General features: G+C 41.9%; 1 protein-coding gene across 1 annotated transcript; it reads left to right on the top strand.

The window, feature by feature from the left end:
* The first annotated feature begins 4452 nt into the window (after positions 1-4452).
* On the top strand, positions 4453-25682 carry smc3.L (structural maintenance of chromosomes 3 L homeolog). Its single transcript, NM_001090273.1, is given in 29 exon segments — positions 4453-4467; positions 5980-6055; positions 6499-6537; positions 6869-6936; positions 8284-8355; positions 8444-8523; positions 8694-8772; positions 13391-13508; positions 13594-13769; positions 13888-13968; positions 14309-14473; positions 14551-14672; positions 15374-15587; positions 15940-16043; positions 16195-16294; positions 16565-16725; positions 17305-17446; positions 18425-18575; positions 20008-20160; positions 21244-21395; positions 21516-21674; positions 21762-21869; positions 22034-22142; positions 22394-22641; positions 23615-23827; positions 24380-24547; positions 24701-24878; positions 25105-25211; positions 25611-25682. Coding segments are annotated over 29 exon segments (3630 nt in total).
* Positions 25683-25837: the final 155 nt, after the last annotated feature.

Below are 25837 nucleotides of genomic sequence, written 5' to 3'. Positions count from 1 at the left end.
CTGCTTTATATCCAGATTAATCTGTAGCTCACCCCTTCATTCCTCCCCAGAGAAACACCGTCCGGTACCTCGAGGGAAAGTTGTATCAGATACACCTGTTCTTTGCAATATAATGATGTCACATCACTTCCCTGTTGTGATTTACAAACTGTGGACAAACTGGCAGTCTGGGTGGCAGATGAGATTCAGTGTTGATAAATATAATCATACACCTGGGATGTGAAGATATGTAGACACCATTAACTTCATTTTTAGTATGATGTAGAGAGTGCTATTCTGAGAATTGTATTATTTGTGGTTTTTGAGTTATTTAGCTTTTTATTCCGCAGCTCTCCAGTTTGCAACTTCAGCTGTCTGGTTGCTAGGGTCCAAATTCCCCTAGCAACCATGCACTGATTTGAATAAGAGACTGGAATAGGAATAGGAAAGGCCTCAATAGAAAGTAACAATAACAATACATTTGTAGCCTTACAAAAGGCTGGAAAGTCTGAACAAAAATTCAAAAAACTATCAAATAAATGACAACCAATTCAAAAGTTGCTTACATACTAAAAGTTAAGGTAAACTGCACCTTTAACTGGGCTGTTAGGTAAATCACTGATGGAGAAACAAGTAATGGCGGTCAGTAGCTGTAAGGGCCAGTGTACAGCTTCACTGGAGGGTTTATCTTTTCCCTTTACAAAGTAATTGTACCCCTGCACAGGACAAGTATAAACTGTGGGCGACAGTAGGGCAGTCCCTACATTTAAATACAATCTAGGGGGCAGATTTATCAAGGGTCGAATTTCGAGGGTTAAAAAACCCTCGAATTCGACCCTCGAAGTAAAATCCTTTGAATATCGAATTCGAAGGATTTTAGTGCAAAAGCTTCGATCGAATGATCGAATAAAAATTGTTCGATCAAACTATAAAATTGTTCGAATTGAACGATTCGAACAATTTCAAGCGATCGATTGAAGGATTTTTATTCAACCAAAAAAAGCTTAGAAAAGTGCTGGGGAAGGTCCCCATAGGCTAACATTGGACTTCGGTAGGTTTAAAGTGGCGAAGTATGATGTCGAAGTTTTTTTTAAAGAGACGGTACTTCGATTATCGAATGGTTGAACGATTTTTACATCGAATCGTTCGAATCATTCGATTCGATCGAATTTGACCAATTCGATGGTTGAAGTGCCCAAAAAATGACTTCGAAATTCGAAAAAAATTTTATTCAAATTATTCACTCGAGCTTAGTAAATCTGCCCCTAGGTTTGTTTAATAAAGTGAAGACTCTTGTGTATGCAGTTAGTAAGTAGGCATGCACTCACTTGCAGGAGAATGCTCAACCTTTATACAGGCTCTGGCATCTGGATGGGAAGAACGACAGCAGAAGTGCATGGAGAATGCTGCCCCCTGGTGCTAAGGAAAGGCTACAACACTTTACTAACTGCCTGGCAGTCTCTCATCCAATCACTAGCCAGAGGCTTCTACAATCTGCTCACACCAGACTCACCATATTATTAACATTTAATTATATAGCGCCAACATATTTCACAGTACTGTAGAGGTCACTCACCCCAAATGTAAAAATGGGGTACACACCAATATTCTCAGAGACGCTATAATATTCCTCAGCCTCCCGTCCCAAAATACTACAATGTCCCTTATCCCACAGACACTACAATGACCATACACCAGGGGTGCCCAAACTTTTTGCAACGAGGGCCAGATCTGGTGAGGTGAAAATGTAGACCAATCAGCCCGACATTCTTTGAACCATTAAATTACAGGAATTGAGTAATCGTAGCAGTAATCAGTAGCGATCCTAGAGGGGGGCGGGCCCTGGTGCGTGACGTGCAGCCGGCCCCCGCCCCCCTCTGTATGGCCGCATTTGTTAGTGGCGCACGGACTGCCGGGGGGCCCTGAGGGGGTGCGGGCCCTGGCCCGCTCACACCCCCTTCCCCCCCAGTAGTTCCACCACTGGCAGTAATATTTGGGCACATTAGTGAAACGATCTGCCACTTGGTCTATACTACTGCCTGTGAGCTGAAGGTGTTAGTAATAGACACGTACTGGAACGTAGTGACGCCATACTTCTTTAGTTCACTGTACTGGCACGTCAGTGCGTCTATTGCACATTCAGCCCTAAAGAAGTATGTGAGAGAGGTGCATCACTATGTGCCAGTACTTGTCTATTACTAAAGCTCCACATAGACGCAACGATTTCTGTTGCTGAACGACCAATATTAGGGAAGTGCGGTTAGTGGGATTCGAACGATCGTACATCTTACGATTTTTCGGCCGACATCTGTCAGGAAATTGATGGGCCAGGGTGAAAAAATCTCTGTGGGTCCCAGTGCAATGTATGTATATCTGCAGGGCCAAGCAGCTCCCCTTTGTTTTCCTGCCAAATTGGTCTTTTTAGTTGATGGACAATTCGTATGATCATTCCGAGAAAATCGTGGTCTCACAATGACGATCGGATCTTTTAAATATCTCAACATCTATGGGCAACTTTACACCTTCACACCTCCCAATACCACTGGTTGTTACATCATTGTTACATGATTGCGTTAAGCCTTTTGGATGAGCTAAATGTTTATAAATGTTATTGTCTACACTGTCTTATTAATTGGACTCACTACAAGGTTTTTTGGATTATATGCAATCACTGTTTTTCCTACTTAATGAACATTGGACTTGAATCAATGAACTGCACTTTATTAATAATTAAAAAATTTCTATTTACATTTTTAATATACCCGGAAGGGGGTGGATGAATTACTGCTTACACTAACATTGTATTTATATTTTTACAATTTTGTATGTTGAAATTTTAAAGTGATCACCCTATATATACACACCATGTGTAACAAGGGATCCGTATGCTTGATAAATCGGCGTGGCCCTGAAACGTTGCATCACCGCACTGAAATAAAGAAAGGTTTTCCTGCAAATTAAGACCGTGAGTGCTGGTAATTTTCTTCTTGTACACTGAATAGGAAGCTGCTGAAACTTCCATTACCAAGACCAAGGGGCAGATCATGTCACTAATGTGCCCAAATATCACTGCTACGGCTAGGCCATTCCTGATCGCACTGGGGGGCCTCATTATTATTATTCATTTCATGATGGAGGCCGAGGGCCGGTGTAAATTTGAAAACGGGTTGCACTTTGGACATGTCTGATATAGACACTACTGTACCCCTCAGTCTCACAGGACCAGCGCAAATGTTCCCTCGGTCCCACAACAAACGTAAAAGGCTGAAGGCGCACGCTCCTTAGTTATAAAGCAAACAATACAAAAAATGGAAATATCTGCGAGGCGCTAATCCTGAAGGAGGCTGCGCACCTGTAGTCTCCACATAAATCATACATACCTCCCAACTGTCCCTTTTTCGGAGGGACAGTCCCTCTTTTGACAGCTCAACCCGCAGTCCCTCATTTGTACTGGAAAGTCCCTCTTTTCTCTGCACTGAACAGCCAGAAAAAGAAACAACATTTCTAACTTAATTGGCTTTTAGCAGAGAGCCCAGAACAGCTAACAGGTGCAAATAAGATACTTCGTAACAATTTTGAGACACAAAAAACACAGTTTAGATAAGGAGAAATATTTCCAAACTTTCATAACCTGCCAAATTTTGTAAAATAAACATGGTAATTAGGGGGTGTGGCCACAGAAAGGGGTCTGTCCAAAACATTTCGCTGTTCTACGTGCGAAAGCATTTTTTGTCCCTCTTTTTATTTCCAAAATGTTAGGAGGTATGAAAAATAAAAATAAGGATCACACACTCTATTAAATCAAAAAGAAAATGTATTTCATGCTAGTTACACCACATAACAACAGAATCTCGCCCTACGCGTTTCGATCCTCAAAAGACCTTCATCAGGGGCACAAAAATAATAGAAAAATGCCTTTTGAGGTCAAAACGCGTAGGGCGAGATGCTGTTGCTTTGTGGTGTAACTAGCATGGAATACATTTTCTTTTTGATTTCATAGAGTGTGTGTGATCCTTATTTTTATTTTATTTTTCTTTCAGTCCCACAACAAGAGCAGCGCAATTATTTACACTTCCCTCAAAACTTTCACACAGCGACGTTTTTTTTGGCGCCAGGTTTTCTAGTTCTGGACTGTACCATATCCGCCCAGTGCATAGGGGGATCTTTTTCCATCATTTCGATCCAACAGAGACCACGACATTCCCTCAGTTATTGTAACTTCTTACTTTATTCTATAAACATTCCCTTAGTGTCCCAAATTCAACCCGAGGGCCCGGGAGGCGGTGGGGGAATAGGTATCTCCCCCCGCCCATGTCCCTAAGTCCTCGGTACCTCAGGAGGGGGAGTCGCCGCCATTTTGTTTTGCTGGCGGGAGAGAGAATTTTGTCTCCGTAGGGCCCCGGGACAGCGGGTTTCTTTTCTTCTCCTTTCCGTCTGACAGGGTCTCCAGCGGAACTCCCGGGGACCAACACGATGTATATCAAGCAGGTAGGCTTCTCCGGGGGCAGTGGGAGAGCGGCGCGGCCTTGTTGTTTTTGGAAAGCCTCGGGCTCGAGTGATTGAGGAGGCCGCCTGGTACCGTGTGTGGGTGCTGGGACTGTATGAGGGATGTGCCCGGAGGATACCAGTGTTTGTCGGTACAGGAGGTTTGTCCGTCGCTACAGAAACATATTTTCCTCAGGGGTCGCGGCTGTTGTGTTGGGGGGGGGGCGGCAAGGTGTCATGTGACTCCTGATGTTCCGCATTCCCGGGGTTACTTTGTTTTGGGGTGTAGTCTGTCAGACTTGGGATGTGAGACACATATACATGAACCTGGGGCTCAGTCTCAATATTTATATTGGGTTTCACTGTCAGAGCTCAGATTTGTGTGGGGGGGGGGGGGATCTGGGGGTGACTGAGATCAGTGGACTTGGATTGTGGGGTGTCACACTGTCACCTCTCAGATATTGTTTATATAAACTATAGTAGTACTTATCTGTTATCTACTGTGTATCCTGTGCTTGAATGGCTGCCCCCATGGCTACACAGCAGCTTGTTTATATAAACTATAGTAGTACTTATCTGTTATCTACTGTGTATCCTGTGCTTGAATGGCTGCCCCCATGGCTACACAGCAGCTTGTTTATATAAACTATAGTAGTACTTATCTGTTATCTACTGTGTATCCTGTGCTTGAATGGCTGCCCCCATGGCTACACAGCAGCTTGTTTATATAAACTATAGTAGTACTTATCTGTTATCTACTGTGTATCCTGTGCTTGAATGGCTGCCCCCATGGCTACACAGCAGCTTGTTTATATAAACTATAGTAGTACTTATCTGTTATCTACTGTGTATCCTGTGCTTGAATGGCTGCCCCCATGGCTACACAGCAGCTTGTTTATATAAACTATAGTAGTACTTATCTGTTATCTACTGTGTATCCTGTGCTTGAATGGCTGCCCCCATGGCTACACAGCAGCTTGTTTATATAAACTATAGTAGTACTTATCTGTTATCTACTGTGTATCCTGTGCTTGAATGGCTGCCCCCATGGCTACACAGCAGCTTGTTTATATAAACTATAGTAGTACTTATCTGTTATCTACTGTGTATCCTGTGCTTGAATGGCTGCCCCCATGGCTACACAGCAGCTTGTTTATATAAACTATAGTAGTACTTATCTGTTATCTACTGTGTATCCTGTGCTTGAATGGCTGCCCCCATGGCTACACAGCAGCTTGTTTATATAAACTATAGTAGTACTTATCTGTTATCTACTGTGTATCCTGTGCTTGAATGGCTGCCCCCATGGCTACACAGCAGCTTGTTTATATAAACTATAGTAGTACTTATCTGTTATCTACGGTGTATCCTGTGCTTGAATGGCTGCCCCCATGGCTACACAGCAGCTTGTTTATATAAACTATAGTAGTACTTATCTGTTATCTACTGTGTACCCTGTGCTTGAACGGTACATACCACGTACAATTCTTACGGTTGTCCTTTTTTTTCTATTAGGTGATCATTCAGGGCTTTCGAAGCTACAGAGATCAAACTATTGTCGATCCATTTAGTTCCAAGCACAATGTTATTGGTAAGTGTGAGACAATGTACATACTTGTAGATAAACTCACTCTCACTAGCGATGCACCTGCTTACAATTCAGTAATTAGCAATCCATCATAATCCATGATAATTGGACTGTATATATCTCTATGTGTAGAATCCATTATAGAATGTTTTATTAAATCAGGCCGGGGTTGTCCAGCATATTAACTGAAAATTAAATGTACAGGAACTGTGACCTCGGTGCCTATTAGTGCATAATGCTATCATTAAATCACATTTTGTTATAGAGGGGACCTAGTGTGGTGCTACTCTCATAACAGGGCTCAGAGAGTAGATTTACCAGCAGTTTGTTTTATGGGGCTTTAATGTTTTGTTTCAATTTATCACGTTGTTAATTTTCCACACTTCAGTTCCCCTGTAAATGATGTTACCGTTCCTTGGTTATATTCTTTCTTTTTTATTTTACAGTGGGAAGAAATGGATCAGGAAAAAGTAACTTTTTCTACGGTAAGCTCCTTTTATCTAATGCGGTGTAATGTAAGTGGCCTAGTTTGTGTTAAGCCAATGAATAGTTTTTCATGTGATGAAGATGGAATCCAAATTTTTTCTTTGCTTATATATTTATAACTCATTTTGGTTGTGGACACTCCAATCTACATAGGCCACTGATTTAACAATTTTGCATACACCCGTCACTTGAATCAAATTGGTACGACAAATTAATATCATTATTAATGACTAACTGTTATAAGGTCACTGTTTTCTTTTGTGTTCATAACAAATTGTTGCATAATGTGAATTTGGCTTCTTAGTAACCAATTCTTTTTTTCCATTACAGCCATTCAGTTTGTCCTCAGTGATGAATTCAGCCATCTCCGACCAGAGCAAAGGCTGGCTTTACTACACGTAAGTGATCTGCTCAGTCAATACTGCAGGAATCATTCAGGAAAAATGTTTACTCTGTGTTGCTTTTGTGATTTGGAGCAATAAGAGTTATTCTTGTGCTACTTACTGGAGTTTTCACAAAGACTTGCCTAGGGTTTCACATCAAGGAGAATCCAAAACAATGGATTTCCAAAACAACTTTGCTCATGTACCTAACTGGTCACTTACCTATTTTCTGTACTTGCACAGCCTAGGCTTAAAGTACAAGGAAAGGCAAAAAAATTAAATCTCATTTTTACTTTCTTTAATGAAGAAGAAACGTATCTCCAATATACTTTAATTAAAAAATGTGTACCTTTTTTTTATTATAAGAAACCTGACTGTATGCAGTGACATTCTCCCTTCATTTACTGCTGTGGATAGGAATTGTCAGATGGTCCCTAACTGCTGAGCAGGGGAACAATCATACTTATGAACAGCAGGGGGAGCCCTTGCCTTACTTCCCAGCCATGCAGAACTCAAGCAGCTTTGTTTATGATGATCCCTAAGCAGCCCAGACCACACTGAACATGTGCAGGGTCAGGGTCAGGCAAAGATGTTTAACAAAGTTGAAAGATGACAGCCCCCTGTGGCCAACTTTGAAAGCATAAATCATTTGTTTGATTAGGCTTTGTGGTGCAGTAGGTTCATGCTTATGTTTAGTATACAAAACACAGCATTTCTAGCCTTATTCTATTTTAAGGCTAGCAACATGTGCTGGCTATAGGTTTTTGGTTTCTCTCCACACACAGTAAGCAAGAAAGCAAGGGCATTGTCTTGACTTTATTAGGCACTCCTCAAGTACATTAAAGTGATACTGACACAAAAAATTTTATCTTCAAAATTTTAATCTACATTAAAAGTTGATCGTTTTTCGCTGATAGTTCTGCTGTTGTAAGTAATTGTTACGTGAAGTTCCTAAATTGGACTGTCTTGCCAACCTGACTGTCCCTTCATAACCTGTCAGTTAGTTTCTAATGTCAACAGACTCCTGCTGCACAAATATGGCAGCCCCCTCATAGACTAACAGGGTAGTTAAAAAGTTAATGTAAAAGCATCAGGCAAATACTTTTATGGCAAAATTATAAAAAGCATTCAAAGACAATATTATGATAGATAAAAAAAACGTTATTACCTGATGTCAGTATATCTTTAAAAGGAAAAAAGTGAACTTGAGATGATGGTTTCTATTTTATATACATTTATTCTTTGTTGGGGTTGTAGCATCACTATTCTTTTGTGCTTTTGCTAAATTACAACTATAATACATCTATGTAGGGATCTAGATTCTTAGAAATGTACCGTAATGTTTGTTTTCTCCATATTTAGGAAGGAACTGGGCCCCGTGTTATTTCTGCTTTTGTGGAGATTATATTTGATAACTCTGACAACAGATTACCAGTAAGTTAACACTTAAAATGTATGCTCTATTAGAGTATATTTTTAAATGTATTAACTGATTTGCATTTCTGCAATCTTGCTTCTTTAGATTGACAAAGAAGAGGTTTCCCTTCGGAGAGTCATTGGGGCCAAAAAAGATCAGTATTTCCTGGACAAGAAAATGGTGACGTATGTGCTGACACTGAAACTTTTATCTCATTTTCATAAATGTATTTTTACTGCGTTAAATAAGTAGATGTTCTTGTATCGTGCCTTTGGTGTTCTTAGTGTTAACTGCTCTGTTTTCAATTAATTGGATATCTAATCATTGATTGTTTCTAATTTTATTTTAACCACAGAAAAAATGATGTAATGAATCTTCTTGAAAGCGCAGGGTTTTCTCGTAGCAATCCTTACTACATTGTGAAACAAGGCAAGGTGAGAGCATCACTTTCTACTTTACACTGCATGATTTATTTGTGTGGTATCCAGCTGATGGGTGACTCCTCAGTTTAATATGCGACAATGGGTATTTATTCATATAGCATTAATGAAACCCATGCCCTTAAAACCATTAAAATTTGAGTTTTTGTTTGTGTTACACTTTTTCCATGATATAAACAATATTTGGGTGGACATAACCTTCAAATACTGATATTGCATCAACTTTCCTTCCACAGTATTTCTGTTACGTCACACAAAATATAAATGTTACCTTAAAGTTGATTATAACTCAGTGTGGTTCATTTATAAAGACTGGGCAAATTTGCACCTGGGCAGTTCCCCATGGCAACCAATCAGATGTTTGTTTTTATTGTTCCATATGGAGCTGGCTGGAGAAAAAACTGTCAATGATTGGTTCCTATTGATAAATATGCCCAGTGTTTCTAAATGAGCCCCAGAACCTTGTGGTTTTGTAGTAAAAAAAAAAATATATACTTCCAGTGTCGGCTTGGGGGACACAGGAACAGTGGGGTATAGCTGGTACCACTGGGGCAGGAAACAACGATAAAAAGTAAAACTAGCTCCTCCCCTGCCAGCTATACCCCTCAGCAGGAGGAGTTGCTGTTCAGTTTTTTGTTGTGTCCTCAAGGGGTAGGGCAGAAAATCTTCCACTTTTATTTATTTTATTTGTTTATTAATATTAGCTATCCGCACCTCTACACTGATTAGATGGTATTATGGGGTCAGCTCCCAACGTGAGATTGTCTCCAGGATTAATGGAGAGTGTTTATTGCCTCCAACCATCCAGTCTTAATATGCATTGGCCCTACAGATGGTGAATCAGACTAGCCGGATGACAGGGATGGAGGCCTGCAAGATCTACTACAGGTCAGTAGATACAGCAGGCTCAATTCTCCTCCTGCCTCACAGTGCAAGGAACCTTCTTTATCGAGCAGGCTCTCTTCCTTCCTTCCCTCCCTCCCCCATCCCTGTCAGCATGGCCTTGGAGGACTCACGGGAAAGGCGCACCTTGGGACTTTTGTTCCCTGCAGGAGCAGTGAGTGCAGACAGGCAGTATTCCTCCAATCATCACAGGAGGCAAAAAGACTGGCAATTAATTCTTTCACTATCCGGTTGTGCACGATTACCCGACATGCAGGGTAAGAGGTCCCTGACCTTCCGGCGCTCGGCCACCTCTCACAGCCGCATTGGCACCAAAAGAGTTGCGCTCATTCTGCTGTACAACAGCACTTCAGCATGACGGTTCTCCTCCAGGTCCCGAGGCCATAGGAGGGAGATTACGCCATTTCTCACATTCCTGGCTCTCCCTCACCCAGGACCCCCTGGGTACACCAGATAGTGTCCCATGGTTATCACCTAGAATTTTCCTTGATGCCACCACATCATTTCTTTATGTCCAGACTCCCTCAGGAGCCAACAAAACAAAGTGCCTTCAAATCAGTTGTCGGCAACCTTCTTCAGACAGGGGTGGTAATTCCGGTTCCACCGGGAGAAAGGTTTAAGGAATATTATTCCAACCTTTTCATAATACGCAAGAAGGACGGGTCATTCCGTCCAGTTCTAGACCTCAAGAAATTGAACAAGTTAGTCGTTCCACGCAGATTCAAAATGGAGTCTCTTCGCTCCATCATCGCAGCGATGCTACCAGGAGAATTCCTAGTGTCCCTCAAGATGAAGGACGCCTATCTCCATGTTCCCATCTTACCTCTGCATCAGAGATTCTTATGCTTTGCCTTCCAGAATGTGCACTACCAATTCACAGCACTGCCCTTCGGCCTAACATCTGCTCCCCGGGTCTTCACAAAGCAGCAGCGACAGAAGTAATCCGAAACAGGGGAGTCTCTATCACCCCATATCTGGACGATATCCTAGTAAAAGCACCTTCGGCCCTGGAGACCCAACAAGCTCTTCAGTTAACAATGAAGACACTGCAAGACTTGGGTTGGTGCCTCAACAGGAACAAGTCTTCCCTAATTCCCAGCCAGTCAGCAGTTCTTCTCGGGGTGAAATTCGACAAACTGGCTCAGAAGGTTTCTCTCCCTCAAGAGAAGATCATGAACCTACAAGCATTAGTCAAAGCTCTGCTTGCAAAACCAGCCCATACTGCCAGATTCTGCATGAGGGTCCTAGGGGTCATGGTGTCAACAATGGAAGCAGTTCATCTCGCACAGTTCCACCTCAGAGATCTACAATGGAACATCCTATCATCTTGGAAGAAGAAATCTCTCCTTCAAATGATTCGAATTTCCAAAAGGACTCAGTTATCACTAGCCTGGTGGTTGAAAATCGACAATCTCACCAACGGAAGACCACTAGGAAGCCCAAGGTAGCGCGTCCTCTCAACCGACGCAAGTCTGTCGGGCTGGGGAGCGGTCCTGGAGGGCAGAACAGCTCAAGGCCTTTGGTCAAGGGAAGAGAGCAGGCTGTCCATCAACCTGCTAGAGATTCAAGCAATTCGGTTGGGCCTAATCCACTGGCAATGGGAGTTGACACGACAAGCCGTGAAGATCAAATCGGACAACTCAACGGCAGTAGCCTACATAAATCACCAGGGAGGCACAAGAAGCAGAGGGGCTCTAAACGAAGTAAATATGATCTTTCATTGGGCGGAAAACAATCGGACTCTGCTGTCAGCGATCTACATTCCAGGAATTCAAAACTGGAAAGCAGATTTTCTAAGCAGGCAGTCGCTAGATCCCGGCGAATGATCGCTAAGATAAGATCGTTAACGACATAACAGAGAAATGGGGAGTGCCAGAGGTGGACCTCATGGCAACTCGGCAGAATCGGAAAGTCTCCAACTTCTTCGCCAGGTACCGAGATCCTCTAGCAAATGGAGTCGGAACTTCTGGAACTTCTGTCTGGCCTACGCCTTTCCCCCACTTCCTCTGATTCCAAGAATGATAAGAAGACTGCGAGGGGAAAAGACAACTCTCATACTTATCGCAGCAATATGGCCACAAAGAACGTGGTTCTCGGACCTAACTTATCAATAGATAGAGGGTTCTGCCTCCTCTCACAGGGGTCAATCCTCCACCCAAATCCATCGAGCCTCTCTTAGACTGCGTGGCTTTTGAAACCATGATTTTGCTGCGAAAAGGGTTTTCAGACGCTGTAGTGAGAACTATGAGAGCAGCTTGAAAACTGGTATCTGCCAGAACCTACCACAGAGTCTGGAAGACTTACAGACAATGGTGCGTCCAGATATGCTGATCACCTTTCCATTCCTACTCTCCTAGAATTTCTACAAGACGGCCTATTGATGGGTCTATCCCTGGGCTCTCTTAAATCCCAAATTTCTGCTCTTTCAGTCTTATTCCAAACAAGATAAACTCTCCTGCGGGACGTCGATTTTTCTACAAGGAGTAGCTCATCTGGCTCCACCAATCCCTCGTCCACATGGGATCTCTCCTTGATACTCTACGGGCCTTGCAAGAGCCACCATTTGAACCATTAGCATCAATTACACTACAGTGGCTAACCTGGAAGACTTCCTTGTTAATGGCAATTGCTTCTGCAATGAGAGTATCTGAGCTCAGCGCACTATCATGCAGAGAACCTTTTCTAGTTTTTCACCAGGATAGGGCGGTTCTTTGTACAGTGCCCTCCTTTCTTCCGAAGGTGGTCTCATCCTTTCACCTAAACCAGTAGATTACCATCCCCACCTTCTGCCCGTCTCCATGCAATCTAAAAGAGGCGGCACTTCACACCCTTGATCCGGTCAGGGCCCTCAAGTTTTACCTTAAGAGTTCACAAGCTAAGGAAGTCAGACTCCTTGTTCATCTTAACTTCTGGTCCACGACGGGGCACACAAGCCTCCAAGGCTACTATCTCTCGCTGGATAAAGCAAACCATCCAAAGAGTCTACACAGCACAGGGGAAGACGCCTCCGCTGGGCATCAAGGCACATTCAACCAGAGGGATAAGCACTTCCTGGGCTTCTCGAAACCAAGCCTCGGCTGAACAGCTGTGTAAGGCAGCGACCTAGACATCGATCCATTCATTTGCAAAATTTTACCATTTTGACACCTTTGCGGAAGGTCCTTCAGGCTGCGGTGGCAAATTCCTCGTAAGCCTATCCTTCTCACCCTATCTTAAGGGACAGCTTTGGTACGTCCCCACTGTTCCTGTGTCCCCCAAGCCGACACTGGAGAAAAGGAGATTTTGTGTACTCACCGTTAAATCTTTCTCTTCAGTCGCTTGGGGGACACAGGACGTCCCTCCCTGGATAGGATCTGCCAACGCCAACTCAGACTTGGTCTAGTAATTACTCATGCTTATATTAAGTTAGAGTTTTAAAGTTTAACGTTGATGACTTTGGTACATACTGAACGGCAACTCCTCCTGCTGGGGGTATAGCTGGCAGGGGAGGAGCTAGTTTTACTTTTTATTGTTGTGTCCTGCCTCAGTGGTACCAGCTATACCCCACTGTTCCTGTCCCCCCCAAGCGACTGAAGAGATAAAGATTTAACGGTGAGTACACAATCTCCTTTTCACAGTAAAACCATAGAGCTCTTTGAATATTTTTATTTCTTTGAACAGTTTTTTTTTTTTTATTATTGAAAACTTTTTTTGCACTTTCCAAAAATAGATCAACCAGATGGCCACAGCACCCGACTCTCAAAGGCTTAAGCTGCTGAGGGAGGTAGCTGGGACGAGGGTGTATGATGAACGTAAAGAAGAAAGTATTTCTTTAATGAAGGAAACTGGTAATTGCATTTGTTACATTAGCTTCCTTTAGTATATTTACCAATCAATGCCCTCCAGTGATATTTATATATTTTATTCTGTCAGAGGGTAAGCGAGACAAAATTAATGAGCTGCTGAAGTACATTGAGGAAAGACTGCACACCTTGGAGGAGGAAAAGGAAGAGCTGGCTCAGTATCAGAAATGGGACAAGATGCGTAGGGCCTTGGAATATACCATTTACAATCAGGAGCTGAATGAGACTCGTGCAAAGCTTGACGAGGCAGGTCTTTTCTATGTGTTTCTATGGGCAGCTTGCCATTGTGTCTATAAAATGCCACTAGCTGTTTGTGCCTGATGGGACTTATATTGTGCTAATTTGTCAATATTATTCCCTGTAGCTTTCTTCAAAGCGTGAGACGAGTGGAGAGAAATCTCGGCAGTTAAGGGATGCTCAGCAGGATGCCAGGGACAAAATGGAGGTAATCCTAAATAAAAAAATAAATAAAAAAAACATATGAATTAAGAAGGGCTGCTTGTTCCAGGGATTTAGTCTGGCATTTCAATACAGATATATTACATTTAAAGTTATTTTTTTTTTTTTTAGTAAATATAGAAATATCAAACATTTTGTGAAATCTTTTCTTAGTGTTTGTTTTACAGTATTCTAAGCCTTTGTGCTTGCAACCTCTAAGTCAATGATTTTATTAATTCTAATCTAATAAAATATTCAGCCGTCAAGAATAGACTGTCAGTAAAATGATTGGCCTGTGTTTTCAGTATTGTTTCACAATGCCCATATTATAACTTTTTATTTTATAGGAAATAGAACGGCAAGTTCGTGAATTGAAATCAAAGATCTCTGCAATGAAAGAGGAAAAGGAACAGCTCAGTTCTGAGAGACAGGAGCAAATTAAACAAAGGACCAAGTTAGAGCTTAAAACTAAGGATTTGCAGGATGAACTTGCTGGGAACAGTGAGCAACGGGTAAGAGCTGGAACTTGTTCGATTTTCAAAACGTCCGTATTCAACAAATGAATAAATTATTGCTGTTCCTTCCTTAGAAACGGCTGTTAAAAGAGAGGCAGAAGTTACTGGAGAAAATCGAGGAAAAACAAAAAGAGCTTGCTGAGACTGAACCAAAGTTCAGCAGTGTGAAACAAAAAGAGGAAAGTGGGATTGCAAGGTTGGTGCTAATATTAAATCTAGATGTGTGGTACACCAGTTTGTCTTTTTTTTTTTTTTTTTTTTTTTTTTTTTGATCAGTCAAATCCTCTCAGAAAACCGTGGAATTAAACCTCCCTTCTCTACAGCTGTACTGTACTATTCAACAGAACTAAAGCAAATGTACTGTATTTACTTTTTGCTAATGGGAATCTTTACCTGCTATCGGAAGCAAAACCCCCATAGCCTTGAGAATGAAACAGTTATGACTTCTCCTGCCAGATCAACTCAGGGCACTACCATATTTGAAAACTGCTTGGCTCAGAATGTAATGCTTTTTAAATCCAAACACAAATGTTCATTTTGTTAAACTGGCTGCATTGTAAGTTTTATTGGTGACTATGGATATTTTTATTTTATATTAAATGCATATGTATTTATATGTAATCTCTGCAGGCAAGCTGCTCTTGGGCTTGTTATTGTCCTGACTAGGGTCGATCAGGGGATTGGTCCTGAATCCACTTTTTATGTTCATTGGGGCCCCATTTTATTTGTTCGCAGGGTACTCTACCCAGGTGGCCAGTGGGTTAATAATTGGGACCCTTTAGTTGGGAATGGGGCCCTGTGGTTCCCGATGTGCTCTGTTGTTACCCAATATGTGGTGTTGAGAGTAATAAATACTGTACTGTCTGTACATGTAATGTTTTGCACCTTGCACTTTAGGCTGGCCCAGGCAACTCAGGAAAGAACAGATCTCTATGCCAAGCAAGGCCGTGGCAGCCAGTTTACATCAAAAGAAGAGAGAGATAAGTGGATTAAGAAAGAGCTGAAGTCCTTAGACCAGGCCATCAATGATAAAAAGCGTCAGATTGCAGCCATTAACAAGGATTTGGAAGAAACAGAAGTAAATAAGGAGAAGAATCTGGAACAGTATACAGTAAGCAACTGTTACATCTCATACAGATAATGCATTTTTGAATTTATTTTGGTTTTCAGGACTTTTTCTTTAATGGGTTCACCAAAACTTTTTACCTTTGGTTAAGGGCTGGCTCTATATCGGTATTCCTGTTGCAATACTTTCCTTGCTTCCACACAAGTGTTACCTTCTACTGACTTCACGTTCTGCTTTTATCTTATTCCTATAATGATTTTCTCCCAAAGCCCTAGTACCTGTCTAATAATTCATTGATCGGAAACCAGCATGTGAATTCAAACCTTACTCTTAAGATGAGACTGTCATTGTTAAGTTTAGGCCTTAATTTCCTTTGCCCTTTCCTTTCATAAAACAGAAATTGGATCAAGATTTGAATGAGGTAAAGACTCGCGTTGAAGAACTGGATAAAAAATACTATGAAGTGAAAAACAAAAAAGACGAGCTTCAGAGTGAGAGAAAGTAAGTGGTGGGGGTCTTTCAGCAGGTTCTGGGTTGTTCTTGGGTGACATTGCTTTTAGTTCTGCTAGGTTCTTTAACTTTAGTATCCTTTCTTGAATAAGTAGCATAATGGCCATCACTCTGCTTTATCTACCCTTTGTTTTTCCCACAGTTACTTATGGAGGGAGGAGAATGCTGAACAGCAATCCCTCGCTGCCAAAAGGGAAGATCTTGAGAAGAAACAACAGCTCCTCAGGGCTGCTACTGGAAAGGTGAATGCTTTATATCATTAGGCACGTATGCTGCATTCATGAGTTTTGTGCATTTTAATATTAAAAGGTATAATGGAATTAGTTGTTTGAAGGGAGTGCATTTGCTGCCCCTTCACATGATTCAGAGTTAAGTGAAGACTGATCACCTCTAATCAGGGAAAAGTCAGATTAAATTCTGAATACCAAATTAGCTTTTTCTTCACTGAATATCAAATGTAATTGCATCCTTTTGTTTTAGCGTGTAACAGCCTTTCTTTCATCTCCCTGCAGGCAATTTTAAATGGCATTGACAGCATCAATAAAGTGTTGGAACACTTCAGGCGTAAAGGCATAAATCAGCATGTTATCAACGGCTATCATGGCATAGTGATGAATAACTTTGACTGTGAGCCAGCTTTCTACACCTGTGTTGAGGTCACTGCTGGAAACAGGTAAATATGGAAAAGTTTTGAGCTCTTTAGTTTGCACTTGAGCTCTCTAGTCTGTGCTCGGGCACTTAATGAGCAGTGTATATATAATATGCCTGTGTGTATTCATGTATGTATCCAAATATACAGAAAATAAATATACTGTGGCTACTCAAAGCTGTAGTTTCATACTATAGTAGACTTATAATACAAAAATACTCTTCATACAATAGCAGTAGGGCAGCTCAACCAATATCTGTGCATACAAATATATAAAGCTGTGTTTTAATGCCCATAGAATATGTACAAATGTAAATTGTCTAATCATGGGTCTGAATAGTAGGGGCCCCTGCATGAAACTGGTAACTATTATCACTGCTACAAGTAAACTTGTAATATGCTGCATTTGTCATCCAATTTATGAAATACTCCTTACAAATATTAAGTCTTAAGGCCTCTTTTCAGCCCACCTAGAGATTTGAAGAGTGAGTGTGAATGACATCTAGTTCTTGGTATCCGTGTGTGTATGTGTTTGCTGTTATCTCTGTGGGATTCAGTGAGTCATGTCCTTGGCTTCTAAATAAAATCTGCTCTGTTGACAAGGTTGTTCTATCATATTGTTGAATCGGATGAGGTCAGCACCAAGATATTAATGGAGTTTAATAAAATGAACCTGCCTGGAGAAGTAACATTTCTACCTCTCAACAAACTGGATGTTAGAGACACTGCCTACCCAGAGACTAATGTGAGTCACACCTTTCATCCTCTTGTTCCTATTAAATCCAATCTTCTGACTCATCTTTCATAACTATATGTGATTCTGACAGAAGAGACTTGTTTGTTGCTTTTAATGGGTATGAGGGGGTTTCAGTAAAACTTTTTTATTTGGTCAGAGTGGAATTTAAACCACGGGAGATGCTTTGCCCCATTTTTACGTGTATCTGTCAGCAGTTGGAAGTAATTGTAGCCTTTAAGCACAGACTCTCTTTGAAAGTTTTTCTCAAGTAAATTTAAAGGGAACGGTTTGGTGTATTAATTCAATCAGATGCAGGCTACTTAGACATCATGTGTAAAGAATGAAATCTCTAATACTGGAAATAAATATTTTAAAAATAAAATCCATTTTAGGGGCAGATTTATCAAGGGTCGAATTTTGAAGTACAAAAAACTTCGAAATTTGACCATCAAATTGAAAAACTTAAAATTCGAATTCAAAGTTTTTTCACAGAATTTGGCAATCCTACGATCGAATAAAAATAGTACGAAAAAGTTTGTAGAAGGTAGGCTAACATAGCAATCCGGCAGGTTTAATTTAGTGTTGAAGTCAAAGTTTTTTTAAAGAGACAGTACTTCGATTATAAAATGGTTGAATATTCGAACGATTTTTACTTCGAATTGAAGTCGTAGTATCCTATTCAATGGTCAAATTATCCAAAATATTACTTTGAAATTCGAGCTTTTTGTACTTAGAAAATTCACTTGAACCTTTAGTAAATCTGCCCCTTAGTGTTACAGAGACTGTGGTAAATTGTTGGAAAGGAGAAATGATAGAACAGGAAATAAAAGGATTTATTTCACACATTTTTAAATTTAAGCATGGATTCCTTACTTGTAACCAAGTCGTCTTGTTTTAGCTGATAAGGAATTAATAGCATGAGCTGAATATGTGGTGAGTTTCATTAGTGTGAGGATCTAATCGGGTGTTATTACATGTTTTTATTAGGATGCCATCCCAATGATAAGCAAGCTTCGATATAATCTTCGATTTGATAAAGCTTTCAAGCACGTTTTTGGAAAGACTCTTATATGCCGCAGTATGGAAGTATCTACGCAGCTGGCCAGGGCATTTACTATGGATTGCATCACCTTGGAAGGTATTAAACAAAAACTGCGGTACCGTGTTGCCATTAGCAAAAATTACAAATACAAAAAGTATTGTAGAAATAATACTTATATAGGCTAATAAAAATACTTGGAAGGTATGAGATTTGCAGATTTTGGCCTTCTTTACAGAGCAGAGTGTCTTTACTATCTTTGCTTTGCTTTAAGCTGAACCCTTGGCTTATCCAGACTTGCATTGCTCAGTTTCCCATCTTCTGTTGGCCTTCAGGGTGTCATGTGATGTGAGCTGCCAACCTCACGAGGCACCCAAATGCATTTATCACAGTCCTAAGGTTGTATTTTTGGAGCACAATTTCATGCCAACCAACCAGGACTAAGAATATGCTGCCCAATATGCTGCTAACTCAGATGGACTGAGTGGGCAGCTTTAACCCCCCTCATCTTTATTCATTTCCCATTCCAATAGTCTTATTTTATCTTGTTTAATACATTGGTTCTTAGTGGTGGTTGTTTATCAAAAAACGTTTAAAAAACAGCTACTTGCACAGGTGCCCAGCATCTTACTGTAGCCACTAATTCTCATCTCCCCTTGGTGCAAAGTGTGTCCCTCATCCCCCAACCTGCAAGTGGGCTTAAGGGGATTCTGTCAGGATTTTTGTGGTGTTGTTTTTATTTCTAAATGACACTGTTTACACTGCAAATAATTGACTGTACAATATAAAATGTCATTCCTGAACCAGCAAGTGTATTTAGTTGTAATATTGGTGTGTAGGTGCATCTCAGCTCATTTTGCCTGGCCATGTGCTTTCAGAAAGAGCCAGCACTTTAAGATGGAACTGCTTTCTGGCAGGCTGTTGTTTCTCCTACTCAATGTAACTGAATGTGTCTCTGTGGGACCTGGATTTTACTATTGAGTGCTGTTCTTATATCTACCAGGCAGCTGTTATCTTGTGTTAGGGAGCTGCTATCTGGTTACCTTCCCATTGTTCTGTTGATAGGCCGAAGGTACGGGGGCAATATGACTCAAATTTGCAGTACAGCATTAAAGAGTGACTGAAGTTTATCAGAGCACAAGTCACATGACTGGGGGCAGCTGGGAAACTGACAATATGTCTAGCCCCATGTCAGATTTCAAAATTTTACAAAATCTGTTTGCCCTTTTGAGAAATGGATTTCAGTGCAGAATTCTGCTGGAGCAGCACTGTTAACTGATGCGTTCTCCCATGACGTTATCCCTAATTATGCAGAACAAGTAGAGCTACAATTCTTTGTCTGTTAGTTCGTTGCACTCTGTGCAGCATCAGCCCTTCACTTGCACCAACAGAGCAGTTCCCCCTCGGTGTCCCTCCAATCACATTCACCTAATATGTCTTGTTTTTTTCAACAGATCTGTAGTTTATTTTTGTTGTCACTGAGATTTGGGTCCCAGAGTTTGTGATGCAGTGATTCTCTTCTTATTGACAGGTGATCAGGTGAGCCATCGGGGGGCCCTAACAGGGGGATACTATGATACAAGAAAGTCCCGCCTTGAACTACAGAAAGACGTGCGCAAAGTGGAGGATGAGCTCCATGCTCTGGAGGCAAAGCTGAATGAGAACCTGCGCAGAAACATTGAGAATATCCTTTGTGTGCACAAATACAGTGACGCCTGTGATTCTAAACCAGCACCTGTTGTGTGTGTGTGTGCCGAGTATTGGTACAAGTATAGGTTTTTTTTGACAATTTGAAATGAAAAGTTCTCACAGGAACTCGCCATATTGGATATTATTAGGAGTGTCAGTGGCACTGCACATGCTCAGTGTGCTCTGGACAGCTGTTGGAAAACTTAGTTTAGGAGTTATGGCAAATTATGAAGGAAAAAATGATTTTCCCCGGTCATAGAAGCTGATGCTACATGTGAATATGTAGATAATGAATCCATTCTGATACAGACTGCACTGGTCTCTAAGCTGCCATGTAATGTGACTCATTAGTAAATGAATTACTAATCAGCAATTTAGAGTGACTGTTATTTTGTATGTATACTGTATATTGTGAGTGGGTCCTTAAACATAGGTAAGTGACAGCAGCCCAGAGCATGTACTGAGGATAGAAAAAAGAAATGGAGGCATCTTCACTGGCACAGATCTTCTCTGCTATAGGGCCTTGTGCTGGTACAGAGCCCCAAACATAATGCAAAACATTCTGCTTTAGGCGTTATTCTGCTTTAACGTGAAAGGGAACATCTGGCACTCAAGCTAGAGTCCTGCAGCGGGTCAGGTACCCGCGGGTTACCCACAAAAACCTGTGGTACCCTGCGGATAGCGGGTAGAAGTTTCGGGAGCAGGTATAGATGTGGGTCAGCATTTCTCCGGGTTTACAGGTCTTCTCAATAACGAGTTTTACTCCTTTTTTTCTGATCACGCCAACTTCTAATGATATCACTTCCGGTTTACAATGACAGTACTTCCTGTTTCTTGATGGTCGGCGGGTCGTGGATAAGGTACTTGCGGGTCGGGTAGCATGTAAGTGCGGGTATTTGTTCATGTTTAACAAATTGGTTCCGCGCAGTCCAGAATGCGCATTGGTGCATTTTGATGAGCAAATTGTTGTTGCAATATTTGAGAAACAAAATATATTTCACTGTGTACCAATCCCTTTGTACCCTATATCTTGTTGGTTATATGTTATGGGGAAAAAATATTCCTTAGCGTGCTGCACGAATTAACAATGAAATCGATCAGCTAATGAATCAGATGCAGCAAATTGAGACCCAGCAGAGGAAATTTAAAGCTTCTCGGGACAGTATATTATCAGAGATGAAAATGCTCAAAGAAAAGAGGCAGCAGTCTGAGAAAACCTTCATGCCTAAGGTAAAGTTCTCCTGCATGATAACTGCAAACTGGGCCAGATTACTTAGAAAAGGTCTCTTTCAGCCAAGGCCGTTTCCAGTTATTTTAGTGACTCTTGATTTCTTGTCATTTGTCGCACAGCAAAGAAGTCTGCAAAGTTTGGAGGCGAGTTTACATGCCATGGAGTCAACTAGGGAGTCTCTGAAAGCCGAACTGGGCACAGACCTGCTGTCACAGCTCAGTCTTGAAGACCAAAAAAGGGTGGATGCCCTCAACGATGAGATTCGACAGTTGCAGCAAGTAAGAAACATGACAGTGGCTGATGAATGTTTCTTTAATGACCTGCTGGGCTTTACTGTATGTTTGTGCTGCTTCCACTTCTTATAGGAAAACAGGCAACTCCTGAATGAGAGAATTAAGCTGGAGGGAACAATCACTAGAGTAGAGACCTACCTTAATGAGAATCTCAGGAAGAGGCTGGACCAAGTGGAACAGGTAGGTCTTAATATCTAATATAAAAGTTCCATTTTTTAATTTCCCAACATTAGGAGGCACTTACAGTTGGATTTTGTCCATCAGGGGTAGAGTGTAACACAATGTTGCAGTGTCTGGGTATTTGTGTTGGGATCCGCATCTCATTCATTTCTTGTGTGTTTTAGGAGCTAAATGAACTACGGGAGACGGAGGGGGGCACTGTGCTCACTGCTACTACGTCTGAGTTGGAAGCCATCAACAAACGTGTAAAGGACACTCTTGCACGATCAGAAGGTGAGAACAATGAGCAGAAATACAGAAATGTGTCCCAGGTCCCAGTTTTGTAACCTCCACTGGGGCAGGGTCTGATGGGAATGATGTATAATTGCTCTAATGCACTGGGGAGTATGAAATGAATAATACATCATGAACATTGTTCCAAATTGCCCCAACATTTTTCCTATTTATGCCCTGGTTTTAATTGTTACATAATGTTTCCAGTGAAGTCCCATTATATGAAACGTGGGCTTATTATTTCACTTTAGGTCTGGATATTACAATTGACAAAACAGAAGTAGAGAGCAAAGATCTTGTGAAAAGCATGGACCGGTGGAAGAACATGGAGAAAGATCACATGGACGCCATTAACCACGACACCAAAGAATTGGAGAAGATGACCAACCGGCAGGGAATGCTCCTGAAGAAGAAGGAGGAGTGTATGAAGAAGATCCGGGAGCTCGGCTCTCTCCCACAGGAGGCCTTCGAAAAGTACCAGACCCTAAGTTTAAAACAGGTACTTTGAAATTCTTATCCTCTTGGGGTTCACAAGTGACTGATACACAGGGGGGTTTGGTGTGTGTTTGCTGGTGTCTATCTGGGACATACCTGTATATTGGCCAAATGTTTGTGCAGTCAAAATTTTTAGTTGATTTTCAGTATGTTATAGAATGGCTAATTCTTAGCAAATTTTCAATTGGATTTTGTTTATTTTTATAGTATTAGTTTAGTTAATATTATCTGCTTACATGCAGTAGCAGGGTTAGGAGGACGTCCGTGATGTCACGGGGGGCTTGTAGCTGCAGGTCTCTGAGTCCTGATTTCTGTGCGGTGAGTCCATTCGGTTACACTCGCAGATGCGAGCTAGACAGGCAGAGCCCCAGGTCCTGGTTACTGCGGGGAGGGGTGTCTTGTCCTCCCAGTGGATTATACAACACATTATAGACTTGCAGAATGTTTAAATATGGAACAGGTGTATTGTGGGGGCACACTAATACCTAGTTGATCTACAAATTGGAATCCTTTTATTGTGTCCCTTATTGTGCAAAATATACATGTATTATGTATCATCCTAATATGTAATTGTCATTAATACCAACACAGTGTTCCCAACATCTCTCAGGAGTTCAAATGAGTTCTTCGTTATATCTTATTATAATTAAGGTCCTGCTATGCCGCCATTATCTTTCACACAATTTAAGTGGCAATGCGAACAGCTCAGAACACTTGGTTCAGCTCCAAGCAGGTTGCCACTTTACTCTCCTTTCTGAGTTATAGTTCAACAACATGCAGTAAAGGAACCTTCCATGCTTGTGTGTAATATACAAGCTCACGGCTCACACATGCTCACAGGCCAGAGATCTGGGGCAGTTGGGGTATAAAGGGCTGAGGTTTAATCCAGGACAGGTTGATGATTACTTTGTCTAACACAGTGATTGCTCATTGCAGTCGTTCTCACTGACTCGTTGCTTTGTGTGTGTGTGTGTCAGTTGTTCAGGAAGCTGGAGCAGTGCAACACGGAGCTGAAGAAATACAGCCACGTCAATAAAAAGGCTTTGGACCAATTTGTCAACTTCTCAGAACAAAAGGAGAAACTGATCAAACGACAGGAAGAACTGGACCGGGGCCATAAATCCATCATGGAGCTCATGAACGTTCTAGAGCTCAGGAAGTACGAGGCCATCCAGCTCACGTTCAAACAGGTTTGTTCCCTTCATTCAAATAGGAACCACTGAACTAGTTATGTGCAGGGGACCTTATGGTAGGCCGATGCACACAGGTCCTGCGGGTCGGGTGGGTTCGGGCCGACCTCCACCTCCATTTGCTCTCCCCGCCTCCCATAACTGTCAGCTTCCGACTTCGTGCTCGATTTTTTAGACATGCGCCTCCTGCCCCGTCCCTTTTGTGATGTCATTGGTGCGGCACATTGGGCCATAAAATGGAAGCAGGAAGTCGGGCGGTGGCGGGTTGGTGAAGGGCGGGTTAGGGTCGGGTTCACCTGACCCACACATCACTACACTAAACGTACCAGCATTTCCGTCTTGCTTGGTCAGCATCAGAACCTTGAGTATCCCACAAGCCCATTTACTCCATGAGCGTTTTGTGGGGCTCAGCCAATGACATGAAGCATGGGCTCGGCAGTTTCTTCATGGGGCTGATGCAGTAAATTTAGGTTCAGGACAGGGTTTTAACCCCAGAATCAGGGTGTGTGTGGTGAGACTTGGACAGAATCATGTGACTTTGTTTCCTCTCAGGTGTCCAAGAATTTCAGTGAAGTTTTCCAGAAGTTGGTGCCGGGAGGGAAGGCCACGCTGGTGATGAAGAAGGGAGACGTGGAGGGGAGTCAGTCGCAGGACGAGGGGGAAGGAAGCACCCAGAGCAGTGTCCCTTCTGTCGATCAGTTCACAGGAGTTGGAATTCGGGTAAATGATATATATATATATATATATATATATATATATATATATATATATATATATATATATATATATAGTATCGGCCATTGTTTGAGATATTTAAAGGGAAAGTGTCACTGTAACCTGTTGGGATGTTGCTGATTATGAATTTGGTTTCAGGTCTCATTCACAGGGAAACAAGCGGAGATGAGGGAAATGCAGCAGCTCTCTGGGGGGCAGAAGTCTTTGGTAGCTTTAGCACTTATATTTGCCATCCAGAAATGTGACCCCGCCCCCTTCTACTTGTTTGATGAAATCGACCAGGCGCTGGATGCTCAGCACAGGAAGGCCGTGTCAGGTAATGGATGTTCCTCCAGCATTTTACTAGAGCCCAGTGAATTGAACGCCATGTTTATTTCTTGTTTGTTGTGTTTTGCTTGACCGCCCCCTGGAGGAGATCCGTGGAAGCACTTCAGTCCAAATATTAATCCCATGTGACTTCTCTCTGTATTGGGCTGAATGTGCAAGCTCCTCCCACTGCTGCTTCTCTTCCTCCATATTGTAAATGTAACTTAACTCCGCAGATATGATCATGGAGTTGGCTTCCCACGCGCAGTTCATCACCACAACTTTCCGGCCTGAGCTGTTGGAGTCGGCCGACAAGTTTTATGGAGTCAAATTCAGAAACAAGGTAAATTGCCCGTTGTTCATTAGAATTTCATTATATGAGGCAAATACACAGTGTAATTAAACACCTAGTACCTAGTTGCTAGGGTCAACACTCCCCAGCAACCATAAAAGCAAGTTTTGAGATTAGGATTTTTTCATATTTTACTGCTGCCTGTTGCTAGGGTCAGTGCAACCCCCAACAACCAGATACTGTTCACATAGCAACTGTCTGCCTGAGGAGAGTGCCTTAGAGGCTGACACTGCTGTCTATACAAATCAGTTTACTTTCCCTTTAATTCTTTTAAATCATTTTTCCTTTTGGGTTGTTAGTAAATAGGACCCCGTTGAGCCAAGCAGCATGTCGGGGGGGGGGGGGTGAGCGAGTGATTTGTGTCCCAATCTCCTTCTCGTCCCCCTGCAGGTCAGTCACATTGATGTGATCACAGCGGAGCAGGCCAAGGACTTTGTGGAAGACGACACGACTCACGGCTGAGCTGCGCCCCCTACTGTCACTTCCCTGGACATTTTGTACAGACTCCTCCCTATTGTGTATATCTCAGTGGATTCAGGAGACGGGTTTTATTGCATTGGACTGCAAGCTTCTGTGTCCGTATCCTGAACTGTAGCAGCCATTTTATGTTCCTTGTT

This window comes from Xenopus laevis, chromosome 7L (genome assembly GCF_017654675.1).
Source record: "Xenopus laevis strain J_2021 chromosome 7L, Xenopus_laevis_v10.1, whole genome shotgun sequence".
Taxonomy (NCBI): domain Eukaryota; kingdom Metazoa; phylum Chordata; class Amphibia; order Anura; family Pipidae; genus Xenopus; species Xenopus laevis.
The sequence above is the reverse complement of the archived record's forward strand: the minus strand, read 5'-3'. Positions and strand labels throughout refer to the sequence as shown.